Source organism: Dromiciops gliroides, chromosome 1, assembly GCF_019393635.1.
Source record: "Dromiciops gliroides isolate mDroGli1 chromosome 1, mDroGli1.pri, whole genome shotgun sequence".
Classification (NCBI taxonomy): Eukaryota; Metazoa; Chordata; class Mammalia; order Microbiotheria; family Microbiotheriidae; genus Dromiciops; species Dromiciops gliroides.
In genome coordinates this window covers 420875259-420896076 of record NC_057861.1, presented here as the reverse complement: position 1 = coordinate 420896076, position 20818 = coordinate 420875259, and the positions used below count along the sequence as shown (strand labels likewise).

Here is a 20818-nt window from a genome sequence, read left to right as displayed (position 1 = left end):
TCCATTCTATGTTCCACAAATACTTGAAAACAGTTATCTGTGTAAGTTGTCCTATATCCAGGCTCACCATCCCTAGTTTCTTCAATTCATCTACAAGTAATATGGTTTTGAGGCTCCGTGCCATCCCAGGCAATCTCTTCTTGCCGCCTTCACTCTAGCTTGTCTATTCTTTTTTAACATAGATTTTATCAATTGCTTTTTTTAGATCACTTAGATTTCCCTGCATCCCACCTTTCCCTCTCCCAGAGGACAATCCCTTAGGACATTTTCTAAAAGAAGGGAGAAAAAGGAGAAAGAAGAGCAGAGCTGATTCTAATATGAAAAAGAAATTAACACTAAATGCAATGTTCCATACAGGTGAACTCTGACCACTGCAAAAGAGTATAGGGGTGGAGGAGTCCCATCACATCTCTTTTTTGTGACCAAGCTTATTCCTGTTTGCCTCAACCTCATTTAGAGGTAGGAAAGGACAGAACAAGGTCTCCAACAAGCAAAAGTCTCTTAGGCCAGAGAGCAAGGGAAGAATTAAATGGGAATTAAATGCACAAATAAGAGGCCAGAATTATCCTATTTGGTTTACAGAACCAGAGTAGGTTACCAGGGGGTTATGGGATAGCAAAGAGGCCACTGGATATAGCCTAAAAAGACCTGAATCTGAATACCAGTTCTGCTTATAACAAGAAGAGATTCCTGTGGATGAAGTGCGACTAAACAACTCCTAAAGTACAGGTCTGACCATATCACAGCATATACCTTACTCAAACTCCAGTGGCTCCCAATTGCCCGCAGGATCAAATATAAAATCCTCTGTTTAGCATTCAAAGCCCTTCATAACCTAGTCCTGCATACTCCACACCTTTCCAGTCTTTCTACACTTTAGCCCCCTCCATGTATTCTTTGATCCAATGACACTGACCTCCTTGCTGTTCCACAAACAAGATGTTCTATTTCTCAGTTCTGGGCATTTTCTTCAAGTCCCAAGTAAAATATCATCTTCTGGGCCGCTAGGTGGCTCAGTGGATAGAGCACGGGCCCTGGAGTTAGGAGGACCCGAGTTCAAATCCGGCCTCAGACACTTATCACTTACTAGCTGTGTGACCCTGGGCAAGTCACTTAACCCCAACTGCCCTGCAAAATATATATATATATACACATATATATACATACACACATATATATACATATATACACACACACACACATATATATATATATATATCATCTTCTATAAGAAGCCTTTCCCAACTCCTCTTAATTCTAGTGGTTTCCTTCCTTTAATTATTCCCTATGCTTCTCACAGATAGTTTTTACTTATCTGTTTGCTTCTTGTCTTCTCCATTAGGTTGTAAGCTCCTTCAGGACAGGGGCTATCTTTTGCCTCTTTTTATATCCCCAGTACTTAGCATGGTGCCTTGCACATAGAAGGTGCTAATTATTGATTGATTAATTGATTTTATTAACTGTTAGATGGTCTACAAAGGTCTCATTTCCTGCCAATTCCAAACCTGACACACTAGACCAACCTGTATTGGGCCCAGCCTACAGCAGCAAGCTAGGCCAAAAGATTAGAGACAGAAGACAATGTCCAGAACAGAAGCAGGGGATTAAATTCTCAGAGCAAATAAGGAGATGCAGTTGTGGGAACAAGCTGTATGTTCATGACTGACTAGGATAGTAAAGAGGATCAACTGCCAGAGTTAATACCATCTGTCATTCTCAGTTTATTTGCCCTCATGTGCATGTTTTTTATTTTCTTATATCTGGACATTCAGGTGGTCAGCACGATCTTCCAGTTTCCTCTGTATCAGCCACAGTTGGGTGGCTCCCCTCACCATTAGCTAGTTCTAAATGGCAGTCAAAGATACATCTCCAAATTTCAATGCACAGAACTGAACCCAACACTCCAGATGGGATCTGTCCAGTACAGAGTGCTGTGGGACTATTACTGTTCTCATTCTGAGGCTTAAAAATCATATGAACTTTTCTTGGCAGCTACATCAAACTTTTGACATATGTAGTCTGCAGGTCATTAAACTCCCAGGTCCTTTCCACATAAGCTTCTGTCTAGACAACTTTCCCCTCCTATACTCGGGGGTTGATTTTTTTTTTAAGCTAATGGAAAGACTTCATATTTTTTTACTCTTTTATTCCATAGTATCAAAAGAAGCCCATTATTTCAGCAAATTCAGCTCTTTTTGGATCCTAATTGTATCATGTAATGCAACATTTCCCAGTCTGTATCCTTTGTAAACCTCCATCCATAAGAAGAAGGATGCTGGGAGGAAGGAGGTAGAAAAAATGTCTAACAATTATTTCTCCTCTAAATATTAAATATAAAATTATGTACATATCCAAATATCCATGAGCAGCTATTGTTTTAGCATAAAAATTGGCTCAATTTCTTTGATCTTGGTCCAAAACTTCCCTGATTACTGTAAAAAATTATTATTAACTAGCTAATCTAATCTGAAAATTATATAATTGTACTTATGGCAAATTATGATTATATGAAAAATTATAATTGAGCCATAAGTCCTGCCGCAGTTGCCATTCAAATGTAGAAATATTTTAAATGACTAGCTAATTTGGGAGGACTAATCTGAGGACTTTTAACTGACTGGCTATCTGACTGCTATTAATTTAATGTGGGCCGTTTATAAAGTTCCACCACTCTGCTCCACTCCCAAAATTGATAAGCAAAAGATTAAGAAGCCTCTTAACTAAATAATCAAAGCAGAGTTTATTTATGAAATACTATTTAAACATAAAAATACAGGGAAATAAAATGTAAAACCTGACTGCATTCCCATTTGGGTGCTTCCACCTGCTGCCCCTGGAACTTTTTTAATACAGTAGGGGCCGTAGCCGCCTCTTGCCTTAGGGTATGTTCTACTTTCCCTGCTCAGCTACTTTCTAACTCCGAGCCCCTTTCACTTTGTCGATCTCCCTGCTTCTAACTGTCCTCTCCTTACTGACAATGCTGGAACCCCTGTGTTTCTCTCTCACCGACCTCTCCTTCCATTCTCCTAGTGCTCCAGTGTCCTTCTGTTCTCTTAATCTTCACTTTCTCCAACCTGTACCCTGTGCTGACCACTTCTGTGCTCTCCGCTGCCTCCTGTTCTGTCTGTCTGCTCCATCCCTCTCTGTTCTTCTAATATTGTCAGTCCCCCTGAGTCTAGTCCTTCAGCCTCCCCTGACATCTAACTCCCAGGTCTATATATATCTTCTATCCACTCAAACCTCAGGGCTTATTGCATCCCCACAGACCCCCAAGCTAATCCGCCAGCCAGGGCTGCAGCTGGGGGGAACGCTCAAGCATCACTTGCCTCAGCACAGGCTACACCAGAGCCCAGCCTGGCCAAGCCTGGGATCTCTCAGATAGATCCCGCTCAGGAGGGAGCTGGGGGCTTTTTTCCCCCAACTGTCTGACCTAGCATCTTATACAGCCCACAGGGCTTTTTGGCTTAGCTGAAGCAGAGGGGGAGGGGCACCAGCACATCCCACACAGAAGAGACCCTGAGGGTCTAAGGCTTTCTAATCTCAGCCCAAAGGTAGGGTCCCCAAATCAAAATAAATTTCCACACTACCCTTTATTTCCAAGGCATTTTATATCTCCAAACCTTCTAAGACCAACATGTATAAACTCTTTTAATAAATTTCAAGCCCAAATTCCTTAGGGAAAGGCCAATGTAACACATTAGCTATCTCTCCTGACTTTGTCATATGCAAATTGAATGATCATGCCATATATGTATTCATTCAGGTAAATGAGAAAAAAATATGTCACAAAACCAGGCCAAGAACTGAGCTCTAGCAAGTTTCATTAGAGACATTGTCTACAGGATCAGAACTTTAGAGATGCAAGGGATCTCAAAGGCTATGGATTCCAAATCCCTTATTTTACAGATGAGGAAGCTGGGGTCCAAAGAGGTTTAGTAACTTGTCCTAGGACACAAACATTAGAGGTGACACACAGCAAAGGTGAAATCCAAATCCATGTCTTTTGACTTCAAAGCAATACTCTTTTCCTCTGTACCATGCTGTCCCTCAACAAGTCAGAAATGATTCATAAATCAATATTTTTAGGCTTACTGATTTGACCAACTGTGATGTTTAAAATCTAAATGTGTGGTCACCTTAAATTAGAAGCTTTAGCACCAGTCTTTGGGCATTAATTAAACATTTATTAAAGCATACCAGGTATTAGAAAAAAAGAAGAACATGTGGAGTTAAGAAAAGGCCTATCTAGCCTAGAGTTCCAGTATGGTCTAGTTCTTCCTCAAGTCCCCTGCCACGAGCCTGCTTCAACCATGAACTGCTCTCAAACTGAGTGTGGAAGCTTTTTAATGGTCTGGAACAGAGGCAGTCCTTACACACTGCTTCAAGCTGATTGGTTGGCGTCATCCAAATCCATCGGTTCACTGGAGTTGAAGGCGTTCTCAAGTTGAGTTCAAAGTCCTTAGCTTCTGAGAACAATACCTTTTTTCTTTTTCTTTTCTTTTTTTTTTTTTTGGTGAGGGAATTGGGGTTAAGTGACTTGCCCAGGATCACACAGCTAGTAAGTGTTAAGTGTCTGAGGCCGGATTTGAACTCAGGTACTCCTGAATCCAGGGCTGGTGCTTTATCCATTGTACCATCTAGCTGCCCCTGAACAATACCTTCTTAAGGGCTAGCCAGGTGTGTTTACAATCTAATTAACTTGAAGTAGGCTAATCAGCAAAGTCAATCACTCTCACTTAATTCAATCAGTTTAGATTAATCTCCAGGTGAGCCTTTGGGTATCTGCCAAATCCCATTATTTCCTGACATCCCCCCCCTCCTGCTTCATTAAGAAACATTGTTTCCTTAATGAAGCTATAACATTACAGATACTTATGACTAACAATGTAAATGGAATGAAAAGAGATAAAAGAAATTGAGCTACACATTAACAAAGGCTAAAAGGGTCATTCCCCTTTTATTAGGAGGACATTACAAACAGAAAAAACTAAAGGGGGAACTTCCCTTTAGTAAGTGGACATTATAAACAGTGTATACAATGGGGAAAAGGAAAACAGGAAAATGTCCATTTAAGTCTTTGGAAGTCTTTTTTCAGATGATTCTTGGGATATCCTCTGGGTGTAGTTGTGGAATGAAAGTCTTTCAGGTGTGGATGCTGAAGATCAACAAGTCTCAGCTGTAGAGTTTCAGATGTGGTTGTAAAGTCCTTCGGGTGTTTCAGATGCTGGTAATCAGCTGGGAAAGTTTCCTACAAAACTGAGCTTAAGACAACTTTTAACTAGCTTTGCCAATAATCAAATCAAACAATGAGAGTTCTCAAAGACATGTCTGAGGAAATTCAGAACATTTTTAAAGATTTTACAATTATTGTCCAGTTGTTAGGAATGAAACATATAATAAAAACAAAAATTGAAACATTCTCTAAAACTTATTACTACATCCCCCTCCTCTCTTCCCCCCAGAATAAATTGAGAAGACAATTGTGATATTAAGAAAAGAATTTTTAAATCTTTATTTCATCACTTTTTGCATCATCTGCCTAATTATCCTCATGCCATTATGACAAATTAAAAGATATAATAATTGGTAACAGATGTCAAGGCCAAATCTAACATTGTATTTATCATGACACCTAAGATAATTATGGGGGTTACCACAAAAGAACAGAGAAATAACTGAGTCAGGCTTAATCAGATGCATAGGATTTAGCTATCCATGACATCAGGCATATAGGAGGGGGAATTGAAGTTAGGTGTCAAATGAAATGGCATAGCCTGGCCACCTGGAGGAAAAATTAAACCAAAAGAATCCAACCTCGACTCTTGCCAATAGTTCTCTTAGCCCTTCAGGCAGTGCACTACCTGAACTTCCTGCAAGTTTCAGGCATGAGGACTCCTGGATTGTTCCAAAGAACTCTTCCCTCAAATACCCATTGGTATTTAGAATGTGCTTTAATCTGCTTTCCAGGGATTCTGAAAGCTACTTTCCTGCTAATAGGTAGAGGTGCTGGGGGCCATAGCCTGAGAGGTACAGTGAAGAGAGTGGGGACATCCCCCAAAGCACAAATGCTCAGAGGCCTTGGCTGATTTACACAGGACTTCCCTGGACTTGTTTCTTGGTGCTTTCTTCTGTCCACTCTCAGTTCCAGTCTTTGGCCCTCTGGAAGGGAAGTATCCTCCTCCAAGCTCCCCGTAAGTCAATTTCTCTTCAAAAGGGCGGGGGCCCAGCAGTTCAATCATGTCTGCTTTCTCAAGCACGTCCTTTTCCAAGAGATGCTTTCCTACCTTTTCCACCTGGTCCCGACACTGCATCAGCAATTTCAAAGTTCTGGAATAGGCTGAGTTGATCAGGTGGCGAACTTCCTTATCTATGAGCTGGGCGGTCGCTTCACTGTAGGGCTTCACCACCTGGGCTTTCCCTTGCTCGGGTAAATCAAATGACACTAGACCTAGTTTCTCACTCATCCCAAAGTGGACAATCTGTGCATATGCACTCTGGGTCACTTTCTTCAAATCATCCTGAGCCCCTGTTGTGATGCAGCCAAAGAACAGCTTCTCAGCCACTGGACCCCCTAACATCATGCACATGCAATCAAAGAGCTGTTCCTGGGTATACATGTACTGCTCCTTGGGCAGGTACTGTGCATAGCCCAGTTCCTGTCCTCGGGGGATGATGGACACCTTCAGTAAGGGCTCTGCATGCTCCAAGAACCAACCCGCCACAGCATGACCAGCTTCATGATAAGCTACAGTTGTCTTCTCATTGGGCTGGAGAACCTGAGTCTTCTTCTCAAGACCTCCAGTCACTCTCTCGATGGCCTGCTCAAAGTGCTTTTCTTGAATAAAACTATTCAGGTGACGAGCAGCAATCAGGGCTGCTTCATTGCAGACATTGGAAATATTGCCACCAGTAAATCCTGAAGTCAAAGCTGCTAGTTTTCTAGCCAGGGCATTTCTGCTAATACTTTCATCCAATTTCAGTGGCTGAAAGTGGACTTTAAAGATGGAAGATCTGCCTTTTATATCAGGGGGCCCAATGTAAATCTGACGGTCAAAGCGCCCTGGTCTCGTTAGTGCTGGGTCCAGGAGTTCTGGGCAGTTGGTCCCCGCAAGTACCACAACATTGGTGCTGGAGTTAAATCTGTCCATCTCAACAAGCATCTGATTCAAGGTGTTTTCCTGTTCACTTTGCCCTCCGAAATTCCCATGACCTCGTTTTCTTCCAATTGCATCAATATCATCAATGAATAGGATGCAGGGAGCATTTTTTTGAGCCATTGCAAACATGTCCCTAACCCTTGCAGGTCCAACTCCCATGAACATCTCCAGGAACTCAGAGCCATTCACAGAGATAAAAGGAACATTGGCCTCCCCTGCGGTCGCTTTGGCAAGGAGGGTTTTCCCAGTACCAGGAGGCCCAGTGAGCAAAGTCCCCTTTGGAATCTTGGCACCAAGGTCCTGATATTGTTTGGGGTTCTTGAAGAAGTTCACAAAATCCATGATTTCCAGCTTGGCTTCTTCACAGCCCACCACGTCAGCAAACCGAACATTGATATTGTTCTTCAGGATTCTAGCAGTTGTTTTACCAACACTGAAGAGGCCCCTTCCTGCTCCCATTGGGACTCTAGCATAGTGGAAAATCCCAATCAGAAGCAGAGTGGGAATCAGGCTTTTTAAGAAAGAGCCATCACTCTCAGTGGTATAAATCACTGCTGCCTGATTGGCAGCTTCAATTCCCAATTTCCACTGGGTAGATTCCAAATTCCTCTCAAACATGTCAACACTGCCGATGTTAAACCACAGGGATTTCACAGAAGATACTCCAGGAATAGGAATCACACGCACAAACTGTTTGTTCACAACTTCAAGTCGATCCACCAGTCCTCTGGCCAAGTAATACTGTACAAAATGCTTCCAAGTGATTTCTTTTCCAGAATCTTGAAAATACAAGTAGAAAAATCCCATGGCAAAGCATGCTACCATGACAGCCAAATTACGGAAATCTTTGTTGTCCCAAGGGAACTCTCCTTTCTGTATACATTTCCACCATGAAAAGTCATCCTTATTCCCTCCTCTCTTGCCGCCGTTTCCTCCAACTTCACGATTCTTTGGTTCATCAGCATCCATCGTGAAGTTCAGAAGGTTGAAGGGTTCAGTACTCTGCTTTGTGGTCACCAACCGTGATGTTTAAAATTTAAATGTGTGGTCACCTTAAATTAGAACCTTTAGCACCAGTCTTTGGGCATTAATTAAGCATTTGTTAAAGCATACCAGGTATTAGAAAAAAAGAAGAACATGTAGAGTTAAGAAAAGACCTTTCTAGCCTAGAGGTCCGGTCCGGTCTGGTCTGGTCTGGTCTGGTCCTTCCTCAAGTCCTCTGCCACGATCCTGCTTCAACCATGAACTGCTCTCAAACTGAGTATGGAAGCTTTTTATAAGGTCTGGAACAGAGGTGGTCCTCACACACTGCTTCAAACTGATTGGTTGGCATCATCCAAATCCATTGGTTCACTGGACTTGAAGGTGTTCTCAAGTTGAGTTCAAAGTCCTTAGCTTCTGAGAAAAATACCTTCTTAAGGGCTAGCCTGGTGTGTTTACAATCTAATTAACTTGAAGTAGGCTAATCAGCAAAGTCGATCACTCTCACTTAATTCAATTAGTTTAGATTAATCTCCAGGTGAGCCTTTGAGTATCTGCTAAATCCCATTATTTTCTCACACAGCTATGAGTTCACTGAAAAGTACAATTATCTAGATACTTCATATCTATTTTTCCCACAAAGATGCCATGAAAATTTTTGTCAAATCTCTTGCTGAAATTTGCATATACTCAACTCCTGATTTGCTATTTTAGTTACCCTATTTTTTTTGAGCAGGGCAATGAGGGTTAAGTGACTTGCCCAGGGTCACACAGCTAGTAAGTGTTGAGTGTCTGAGGCTGGATTTGAACTCAGGTACTCCTGACTCCAGGGCCGGTGCTCTATCCACTGTGCCACCTAGCTGCCCCCAATACCCTATTTTAAAAAACAATAAGGATTGTCTGACAAGTTATTGCTCAATCATTTCCGTCACACCCAACTCTTTGTGCCTTTATTTGGGTTTTTTTGGCAAAGATACCAGAGTGGTTTGCCATTTTCTTCTCCAGCTCATTTTGCAGATGAGAAAACTGAGGCAAACAAGGTTAATTTACTTGCCCAGGGTCACACAGCTAGTAAAAGTGTTAGATTTGAACTCAGGTCTTCCTGACTCCAGGCCCAGTTAGCATTTTATCCACTGTGCTACCTAGCTAGAATAGTATGACATGGCTTACTCTTAATCCATGTTGGTTCATAGTGATCATCCATTTCATTAGAGAAAGAATAACAAACAGAGATAGAGGGAAACTCAGAGGTCCTTTATTCTAGTTTCCTCCAAAATTAATCATGTTCTCTTAATTATCAATTTTGCACCTATTTCCCTCAGTTGTATTCTAACACAGTCATGTTCCTCATGCCTGGAATATATTACCTCCTCAACTCTTCCTACAAGACACACCTCAAGCTCCATCTTCTCCTGAAAGTCTTTCCTAAAGTCTTCTAACTGCTAGCACCCTTCCTCCCAAACTATCTTGTATTTAACTGCTTTTTGGTTATTTTTTATTTATTCTGTATCTATTTATTCTGAATATATCTGTGTATTGCCATTTCTCCTCTTATAGAATATAATCTCCTTAAGTGAAGGGACTGTTTCATTTATTGTATATCTTTGTATCCCCAACACCTTGAATATTTCCTGGTAAAAAGTAAACATTTAATAAACACTTGGTTTTTTAATTCCTGTGAGAAAATAATGAGATTTAGCAGATACTCAAAGGCCCATCTAGAGATTAATTGAAACTGATTGAATTAAGTGAGTGATTGACTGCTGATTAGCCTACTTCAAGTTAACTAGATTGTAAGCACACCAGGCTAGCCCTTAAGAAGGTATTTTTCTCAGAAGCTAAAGACTTTGAACTCAACTAGAGACCACCTTCAAGTCCAGTGACCAATGGATTTGGATGATGCCTACCAATCAGCTTGAAGCAGCATGTAAGGTCCTCCTATGCTCTGGACCTATAAAAAGCTTCCACACTCAGTTTGAGGAGAGTTCATAATTGAAGCAGGCTCCTGGAGGAGGACTTGAGGAAGAACCTGACCTGGCTGGAATTCTAGCCTAGAAAGGCCTTTTCTTAATTTTCTGAACTCCATGTGAATACTGAGTATGCTTTAATAAATGCTTAATGCCCCAAGACTGGTGCTAATGCTTCTAATTTAAGTCGACCACACATTTAAATTTTAAACATCATATTTCCAAAATGGTCCCACTAAGAACTTCTTTGTTTGTTTTTTTGTTTGTTTTTCAGGCAATGGGGGTTAAGTGACTTGCCCAGGGTCACACAGCTAGTAAGTGGCAAGTGTCTGAGGCCGGATTTGAACTCAGGTACTCCTGAATTCAGGGCCCATGCTTTAACCACTGCACCATCTAGCTGCCCACCCCCCCCAAGAACTTCTTAAAACCAATTGTAGCAACTCTGTACTAGATAAACAACAACACAAATCAACATTTCCATGTTTAAAAAAAAGTAGAAAAAAATAATCTTGTATAGAAAACTGTAGGCATCATTATATATAGATCAGTTTTTAGAAGTACAATCAGTTCTGCTATAATGGTACAAATGTGTTCCAAAAAATCATCATGCTATATTAATTGAGCAATAAAAGCCATAGGCCTTATGGGAAAATGAAGTTGGGGCACAACACTCAAAATCTTCATCAATGACACCCAACAACTGTTATTTTTGTTTTTTCTACTATCTTTGCAAATCTAAGGGATATGAAGTGGATTGTCCCAATTATTTTAATTTTAATTTGTCTAATTAGTTATTTGGAGCAATGTTATTATATTACATTTTAATTATTCTTGATATCCAGCATCTCATATTTTTTAAAATTGCCTATTCATGAAATCAAAACTAATCTCTTGACTCTGAAATTTTTCTCTAGTCAAAGTTGTTGTGCCCTTCACAAATTCAGTAGGTAGGATGCTTTAAGTCCAGCTTTTATGTATTAAGAACATCTACATTTGGGACATACAGTCATTTTCATCAGATGGCCCTCATCATCTGCTAAGAGTCACAGAGCACTCACAGGGTTCCAGGTCCTAGGAACCACACTGGGAAAATAAGCATCTGCCTTTGGAGGATCACACTTCCTTAATGTTTATTAAGCATTAGTTTGTAATTTTAATAGCCCTCAGAATGAATGACCCCTTCTCTAAGTAGAAAAAAAAAAAACTCAGGGAGAGGGGAATGTTTGATTCATTCCCAGACCTGTCCTAGGAAATGAACATTTTGCCCAAGGTCAGAAAGACGTATGGATCCATCCCATGAAAAAAAAAAAATACCAGTGGAATGGCTTGCTGACTGGATCCATTAATTAAACTGGGCAGCTAGCCTAATATCATCTAAACAGGACCTTGGAGAAACCAATTCTGCCTTGTGCTATTCCCTTATGTTGTGCTTTCCTTAAGCATCTTAGTGTGGGTAGAATGTGTTTGGCATAAACATATACTTTGGCTCTATTAACTTAGCAATTCTGTGAACAGACATCACTTGTTCATAGGAGATGGTGCTCTGGTCAACCAGAAGAAGAGGTAAGACATATTTACCTCATTTGGGGCCCATTACATTAAAACCTACTTTTAAATTCAAATTCAACAGATATCTATTCACCAATTCAATAAACATGTATTGAGTGCCTAGGAGATGTGGAATGACAAAATTGAAACTACTTGATTTGAAGAGCTGACTGCTACTTTCTAGCTACGTGAACTTATGCTACTCACTCAACCTTTCTGAAGTTCATTTGCTAAATGAAATACTGGACTAGAACAGAATGTCTTAACTTTTGGGGGGTCATGATCCTTTTCACAATTTGGTGAAGCCTTAGGATCCTTTCTTGGAATAAAGTTTTAAAATAATAAAATGTATAATAAATTAAAGAAAAGATTGTTATAATAACAATAAATGAATAAAATAACAAATAATAAAATACACACGTTTACAAAGGAAACCAACTATATTGAAAGAGTTATCAAAAAAAGATGTTAAGTTCACAGACCCCAAGTTAGAAACCCCTGGATCAGATAGTCTCAAAGTTGGTTTCTTTCATCTCTAAATTGTATGCCTAAGGCAGTGTGCTAGATACTGGGCAACATAAAGAAAAGAAAGAGGGGCAGCTAGGTGGCACAGTGGATAGAGCACCGGCCCTGGAGTCAGGAGTACCTGAGTTCAAATCCAGCCTCAGACACTCAACACTTACTAGCTGTGTGACCCTGGGTAAGTCACTTAACCCCAATTGCCTCACCAAAAAAAAAAAAAAAAGAAAAGAAAGATATAATCCTTTCTCTTATAGGAATAAGAAGAAATATCAGTAAGTGATGATTTACTAAAGTTTTTCAACGATACTGCTCAGCAGTGGGATTCCTTAGCATCTTTGAAATATGACTTGGCTTCCATAAATTTATTAATACCTGATTTCATAAAAAATATCTGTGAGCAAATAATGTAGAGACATATGGGTTAATAGGGAAAGGAACCCTGGGAATTTTCTAGATTAGGGCCATTAGACTGTTTGATGATCGGTTATAAGGGAAGACTATCCCCAGTTCTGGAATAGCCCTGCCCTTGCACTGTCCAAGCCTGGCAATGCAGATGCCAAAGAATGAAAGAGAACCATCTGCCCAGCTGCCCTCCATGATGTGGGTATGGGGAAACAAGGGCAAATTCCAGCTGAGACTTTTAGGGGGAAATATATATCCTTTTTTACTGGGATCCTAAACCATATCATAATTCCACCTAAAATGAGAATGCAGTAAGTGACAGCACTATGGTATTCTACTTTTTAAAATTAGTTTTGTGTTTTTTCTATAGAAAAAGAACAAATTAAGGGGGTAACGAGCTTCCTTTTTGTAATGGAAGATTAGGGTACCAACTAGAAAACATAAACTGGAAGGTAGATTCAACAAGGAAAAATCTTTCAGTTGAATTCCTACCCTTCTGTTTAAGTCCAAAGCAAATGCTGCCTCCTCCTGGAAGCTTGCCTAGATCTCTCCCATCAGCAATAACCTTCACCCTAGGATCTCACAGAGCACTTTTTTGATGCTGTTCTGATTTTCTTATCATGTAACATTGTGTATTTTAGTTATCCACACTTACCTCTTGTTTCCCTACTAGACATTTATCAGGGCAAGAGCCATGTCTTCACTAAACTCTGTACTTCTGTAATACCTAACACAATGTTTGGCACATAGTCAGCCCTAAATAAATGCTTGCTGATTTGATTTTGAAAATAGTTAACATAGGGGCAGCTAAGTGGCACAGTGGATAGAGCACTGGCCCTGGAGTCAGGAGGACCCAAGTTCAAATCTGGCCTCAGACACTTGACACTTACTAGCTGTGTGACCCTGGGCAAGTCACTTAACCCCAATTGCCTCACCAAAAAAAGAAAAAAAAAGAAAAAGAAAAGACTTGACATAGAAAGTGACTACTGTACCATCTCTACCTAGATTCTCAACCAATGCAAAATACATCATAGGCAATATTATTCTCATGGAACTTTTAATGACAACAAAGGAAATTCCCATCCTCTGGCCTTTCTCATTTAGTGTCCAAAGCTAAGATCTCTGGAATTCACACATCCTTTGGGGAAAGGAAAAATGTCTCAGTCAAGAAGCTTCAGAAAGCAGCAAGCAACTGAGTCTACCTATTTGTCCAAACCTCTTCACTAATTCAAATCCTTTCACTGCCCCAAGACAGACAAGGTAAATGGTGTTATCATGACCGCCCCACAGCCTACAATAGGACAGCATCACTACAGATGTTAATCAGGATGGGAAGGGATCAGGACAGCTGAACAAACTGGATGGATTGTTTGTGAAATGGTAGATCTTGTGAACCTACTATGAGGTCTTTGTACCTGAAGTCACAGAGATGCCTTCCTTGTAGGCACGAGAAGCGTCTTTTTCACATATTTCCCAAATTATGAATGCCTATGTGTGAGTAAAGGTAGATGGTTGAATATAGAGGAAGAGCAAACTGGGAAGACTAAGGATGGGGCCAAGAGAGAGATGAAAGTTTGGTCCTTGACTGGTTTGAAACTCCTTCCTCCAGTGAGGCTCTTTGGATTAAGCTAACCTGATTTGGCTCCCCCCTCCCCCCCCCCACACACACACACACACACACGAGTGTTACTCCTTATCAGGCATGGTAATTTGTAATTGGTGTGTAATTGGTGTCTGGTTTTGATTGAATCAGGTCTGGAGGGATGTAATGAGTCTTGGCTACAGGGACAGAGGTCTGGGTATAAGGTGTGAGAGGATCTTGCTAAGTATTTATAAGGGCAATTAAGATTTAGCAGCAGAGCACAAGGTTTTAGAGCTTGGGCAGATTCTTGGACAGGTGAGCCAAAGATGGTGCCAGGGGAGGGAGAGTGCTGAAGGCATGGAGAGAATGCAGCCAGGTTCAGGGCAGGGTAGAACAGGGGCCAAGAATTCTCACTTAATACTCCACAAACCAAGCATGGAGAGAGAAGTTCACGGGCATGAACCGAGACTAGATGACAGGAAAACCAGGCAGAAGCTTGGCTAACAGAGCTGTGTAGAAACCAGAGAAGCTGGGGGAATGAGGGAGATTAGCAAGGCTGGGAGCCAGATGAGGTCAGAAAAAGCAGTCAGGATTTCTTTCAGGAAAGCAAGCTATGTTAACAAGAACCAAAGAATGTTTGAGCTGGAAGGGACCTCAGAGACCATCTAATCCAACCCCCTCTGATTTATACCTGAGGAGACTGAGGTCCATCTTCATCTCCCTGATCCCAGAAACCCTAGCCTGCCGGGCAAGAAATTCATTATGTCCTCAGTGAAGCTCTGCTTAGGCACTGGTTAGAAAATGATAGAATGGGAGAAAAGGAGAAAGAAAGAGGAGCCTATTTCTCTATTTTCAACTAAACTACATTCAACTATGCTGCTGAGGGCAGGAATTTAGTCTTTTAAATTTCTTTAATATTTATTCCTAAGTACTTTGCACATAGTAGGACCTTGGTAGATGCTATGGTCTCATGTCCTCTATATGAAACTTCTGAGAAGCCCAAATGAGATATGGAAGCCAGAATGGGGAGAGGAAAAAAGTGAACTGAGTACTTAAATGATTTGTTATTTCTCTGCTCCACTAGAATCTTTGAAAAAAAACATTTTTATAACCAAGGGCATAAAGGAGAGATAGTAGGTGGTATACCTACATCAAACACATCCCTGGCAGTGATTTGGGGATGAGAGGAGTTGGACTGTGGTTAGAAATTGAGGTCAGAGACCACAGAGTCATAAAACCACATAATGTTAAGGTCAAATAGACCTGAAAGATCACCTTCTTCAACACCCTTATTTGACAGATAAGGAAACTGAAGCCCAGAGCCGTGAAGGGTCTGTCCAAGGTCACATGTCATCTAAGTACAGTAGAGTCAGGACTTGAATCCAGGTCTTCCAGCTATAAGTTTAATATTCTTTTTTTTTTTGAGGCAATCAGGGTTAAGTGACTTGCCCAGGGTGACACAACCAGTAGGTGTCTGAGGCCATGTTTGAACTCAGGTCCTCCTGCTTCCAAGGCCAGTACTCTAGCCTCTGCACCACCTAGTTGCTCCCAATAGTCTTTTCACTATCTCAATCTTCTTCCAATTCTGAACTTATCTAAGTGTCAGTCACTTGAGGTCAGTAGATAGAATGCTGGACATTTCTTACTACACTTCTAACACTCACTAGCTTCCTGACCATGGGCAAGCCACTTAAGCAGTTTCAGTTTCCTTATCTATAAAGTGGGGAGCTTCATATCTCTAATTTTCATTTTACAAGATTGCATGAGCCTCAAATGAGACAATATAGGTAAAATGCTTTGTAAACTTTAAAGCATTAAAAACATCAATTATTATTATGAGATGTCTATGGGCAGACAGCAATACCTTGATGTTAAACTGTGATGCTGACATCATCTATCACATATTCTCAAATGAGAGAAAACTTTAGATTCCCTTTACTAGAAGAGGTCATCTTGGCCAACCAACACTTCAACATGAATCCCCTTTAATACATACGTGACAGGTCATTCATCCTTTTTCTGAAGACCTCCATGAAGAAATTGGTTCCATTTCTGGATAGTTCTACGTATGGAAAGTTTTTCCTGATATCCAACCTAAATAGGCTTCTCTACAACTTCCACCCTTTGCTTCTAGTTCTCTCCATTAGGGCTAAGTAAAAAAAGTCCAATCTTTCATTTGACTTCCCTTAAAATAAGTGAAGAATGGCTAAACAAGTTGTGGTATATGATTATGAGGGACTATTACTGTGCTATAAGAAATGAGGAGCTCAATTGTCTTAGAAAAATAATGAAAGATAAAATAATGAAGAGTGAAATGAGCAGAACCAAGAGAACACTATATACAGTAACAACAATATTGTTTTAAGAATGACTTTGGGGGCAGCTAGGTGGTGCAGTGGATAGAGCACTGGCCCTGGAGTTAGGAGTACCTGAGTTCAAATCCAGACTCAGACACTTAACACTTACTAGCTGTGTGACCCTGGGCAAGTCACTTAACCCTAATTGTCTCACTAAAAAAAAAAAAGACTTTGAGTGAATAAGTCATTTTGATTATTACAAATACCCCAATTAACTACAATGGACATATGAAGAAAGACACAATCTGCATCCAAAGAAAGAACTGACAAATAGATGTATGTATAGAATCATATTACATATGTGTTTACACACCCACGCCCACATGCCTATTTGTGTCTAATGGTAGCCATCTCTAAGGTGAGAGAAAAGGAAGTAAAAAACAAATTTACATAATTATTTTGTTATATATTTAAAAGGAATAGCAAGTTGTACATAATGAATTTGCAGTTTCATGTACAGTCATCTTTTTTATTATACTGTGTTATAGAAATTCTTGTTTTATTCAATAAATTTAAAATAAAATAATTTTTTAAAAAATAATTGAAAATAATCTTTCATGTTCCACCTCAGTCTTCTTTTCTCCAGATACATGCTGTTCTCCCAACATATCTAGTTCTTTTAATCAATTCACAAAAGACCCTTCACATGGGGCAGCTAGGTGGCTCAGTGGATAGAGCACCCGCCCTGGATTCAGTAGGATCTGAGTTCAAATCCAGCCTGAGACACTTGACACTTACTAGCTGTGTGACCCTGGGCAAGTTGCTTAATCCCAATTGCTTCACCAAAAATAAAATTAAAAATAAACAAATAAACAAACAACAAAAGACACTTCCCCATTCTGACTGTCCTTTCCTAGACTCATTGTAGTTTATCAAAGCCCTTCCCAAAATGTGATGGCCCAAACTGAATGCCATGATGGTGATCCTACTAAAGTTAGCACCCTAAAAATTTTGGTGAATCTCCAATGAATCAAAAACAATCTACCTTTCTCTGCCTCAGCAACACCCCCAAGATGTTGCTCTGTAGCATATATATACATCCCTGATTTTAACTAAAAATGAATGTCATTCAGAGCCCCTGTCCTTCCTGATACATTGTATACAGCTGTTCCCTGATTGGAAGCATAAATAGAATTACTTTAAGGACTTTGGGACTGATGGCCTCATGCTTCTTCTTTTTTTTTTTTACAAGATTCCCTTGTGTGTATTAAATAATTCTATTTTTTAAAAAAGTTTTTGATGCAATAGAGCAAAATGTCACTTTAAATGCTCTCTTACAAAAAAAACTCCCATGAAGACCTCAAAATTCCTTGAAAGATATAACAGAGAAAACTATACTATAATCGTGAACATTAGATGAGGCATAAAACAGGGAGACTTAGTCTTGTCAAAGCATGTTTCTTGCTATCATGGGGGAGATCCAGTACAGAATCCAAGAAAAATTCTTCATAGATGATGAAATCCTCCAGAATCTCATGTTCATAGATGACATTGTGCTGGTTGAGATTCATATCCACTCAAAACAATTTGGTCTAACCATCCACACAGGAAAAACCTAATGTATATGCAGTTAAATGAACAATCTAGACAGTTCTTCCACCAGGATAGATAGCTTGAACAGACACTAAAAACAAGGAAATTAAACCCAGAAGGAGAAGGGGGAAAAACCTGCATTGCCTAAAGGAAATTATAGAACTCCTTTAATTATCCCAAACTTCTCCCTAAAATGGAGTCCCATTCTTTTAATGCCAATATTATACTATTGTTGAGGTATGACTGTATATCACAAAACACTCCATTTTCTAAAGAATTAAAATTAATTATTACTCAAAAGATAATGTAAGAGGGGGCATGATGGGTAGTAGCAGTCTGCAAAACATAAAGGAATCACAAAGAAAAATGGAGCTAAGGGTGTCAACAGGCAAAGGTATGAGTGAAGAAGTTGAACTGGTCATATGGTGATGATAGATAGCAGTTGGACATCCCAAATACTCTGTTGGTTTCCTCTTAATGTCAATAAAAAGCAAGGAAGCTTCTTTCTGTCTCTTTCTCTGTGTCTCTCAAGCATATTGAGTTGAACTTCCAACATGAAAGAAGTGAACAAGAATTGCACAAGATGTGCAGATATGGATGGATTGTGATGTCCATCACTGGAGGTAGTAACCACATGTTACTATTATTGTTGTATTTAATTAAAAAGAAGTAGTATGTAGACTACCAAATACTTAGGAAAAATAACAGAACCTATTACAGAGAAAAGTAATTGAGAGAATAACAATGCCTATTAACTTGTTTGCCTTTCTCCCCTTTATAACATATTTATGAAAATTATCTATACATATATCAGGCATATCCTGGATGCCTCATGCTTCTTGAAACTCAGCATAGCACTGCATGAGACAAGGTCAGAGCTCTTGAAAATAGTTTATGAAAATTTTAAAGGAAAACCTCAAAAGTTTCCATTTTAGTCCAATTATCAATAAAAGTTGTATCTCACAAACCATAGCTTCCTCCCACTTCTTGGGTATAATTTATAAACCCAAGAAATTTGATGAAAGTCCAAGAACAGATGTTTTAGGGAGTTAAAATCTGGATAGATTTTGCATTGATATAAATATAAAACGATCTGGTCTTTAAAAATATTTGAATTTGTGCTTCTCCCAAAATAAGAAACTAGTTTGGAGTTTAAAAATATAATTATGTAATTTATCTTCTCTGTGTAATAACACCACTTCATATTTGCATAGCAATGGAATAAACATCATTTGATTTATCCTTAAACTAGTCTGGGTATGTATGGGGTTCAGAAGAACTTGCACCTCTGGTAAGAGGACTTGCTGAGCCCTTTTTAGGGCTGCTCATCCACCTTTGGTTTCTACCCGATTCGCCCAACACTCATCTATGCCTCTAAGAAGCTGTAGCATGCACAGTGGCCACATCCTAGTAAACCATCTCACCCATTGGTGAATTAGGGGGGTATCTACCTCAAGCCTGTGAAGATTCCCTCCTCCTCTCTCCAGTGATATGGGTACACAAGAACAATTTGTTCCAACATCCATGAAGACAGCTAAAGCAGGTGCTATGGAGAACTTAGAGCTTGATCAGACATTAAAGACACCAAGGTCATCCACTGCTTCCAGGGACATTGATAATTGTCTTGACTTTTGTCCTGACACTAGACTTCATTGAGTCAGGAAGAAAAGGGAGAGACTGATGACTTTGTGCGACTCTGCTTCACTTAAATCCAATTCACTCAGAAGTTAAGACATCACCAATGACAACACTGATTCTGTTTGAAACTGAAGGACAAGGGGTGGCTAGGTGGTGCAGTGGATAGAGCACCGGCCCTGGATTCAAGAGGACCTGAGTTCAAATCCGGCCTCAGACACTTAACAATTACTAGCTATGTGAGCCTAGGCAAGTCACTTAATCCCAATTGCCTCACCAGAAAGAAAGAAAAGAAAGAAAGGAAGGAAAGGAAGAAGAGAAAGAAAAGAAAGGAAAGGAAGAAGAGAAAGAAAAGAAAGGAAGAAAGGAAGAAAGAAAATGAAGGACAAACAACAACAAAGACAGTAGCCCTAGGAGTTTGGTATTAACTCTAGTTTAAAAATAAAGCAACTGGGGCAGCTAGGTGGCGCGGTGGGTAGAGCACGGGCCCTGGAGTCAGGAGTACCTGAGTTCAAATCCGGCCTCAGACACTTAACACTTACTACCTTCGTGACCCTGGGCAAGTCACTTAACCCCAATTGCCTCACTAAAAAATAAAAGAAAAAAAAGAAAAAAAAAGAAAGCAACTGAGCCTCAGAGAATTGATTTGCCAAAGATCATAGAGCTGGTAACAGATATGGAACTGAAACCCTGATATGATGACACCAAATTTTGTTGTGTTTCCATTCACCACACTACTCATCATTTATATCATTCATTCCACTGGCAGCCTCTAAGTGTTTACATCCATGGAACAAGATATTCTCATAACTGCACTGTAACAACCATGAATGAGTAATGGGAGGGGGGCAAATTACACTTGCTGAGTTGTACCCTTTGCTTAAAAGTCTTAGAAAATAGTGCTGTTAAAACCACCATGAAAGGCATCCTTACATATGTTGCCAAGCACCATATTGGGTCCTGTAAGGAACATAAGAAAAATATAAGACAGGGTCTGGCCCCTGATTTTAAAATCCTAGTTGGGGAGCACTTGGTTAAATTAACCATTTGTCCAAGACACAATATGATTTGGTGCTAAATTACTCAAAAAGAGTTAGAAAGAATAAGATAAAGAGTTTGTACATATAAATAGTT

At 39.9% G+C, this 20818-nt stretch overlaps 2 protein-coding genes across 2 annotated transcripts in view; both read right to left on the bottom strand.

Annotated features, from left to right (window-relative positions):
- Positions 1 to 20818, bottom strand: part of ADAMTS12 (ADAM metallopeptidase with thrombospondin type 1 motif 12) — a 569738-nt gene that overhangs the window by 453321 nt on the left and 95599 nt on the right.
- LOC122737136 (AFG3-like protein 1) lies at positions 6139 to 8126 on the bottom strand. The gene is given in 3 exon segments (XM_043979599.1): positions 6139 to 6154; positions 6156 to 6191; positions 6193 to 8126. Coding segments are annotated over 3 exon segments (1986 nt in total).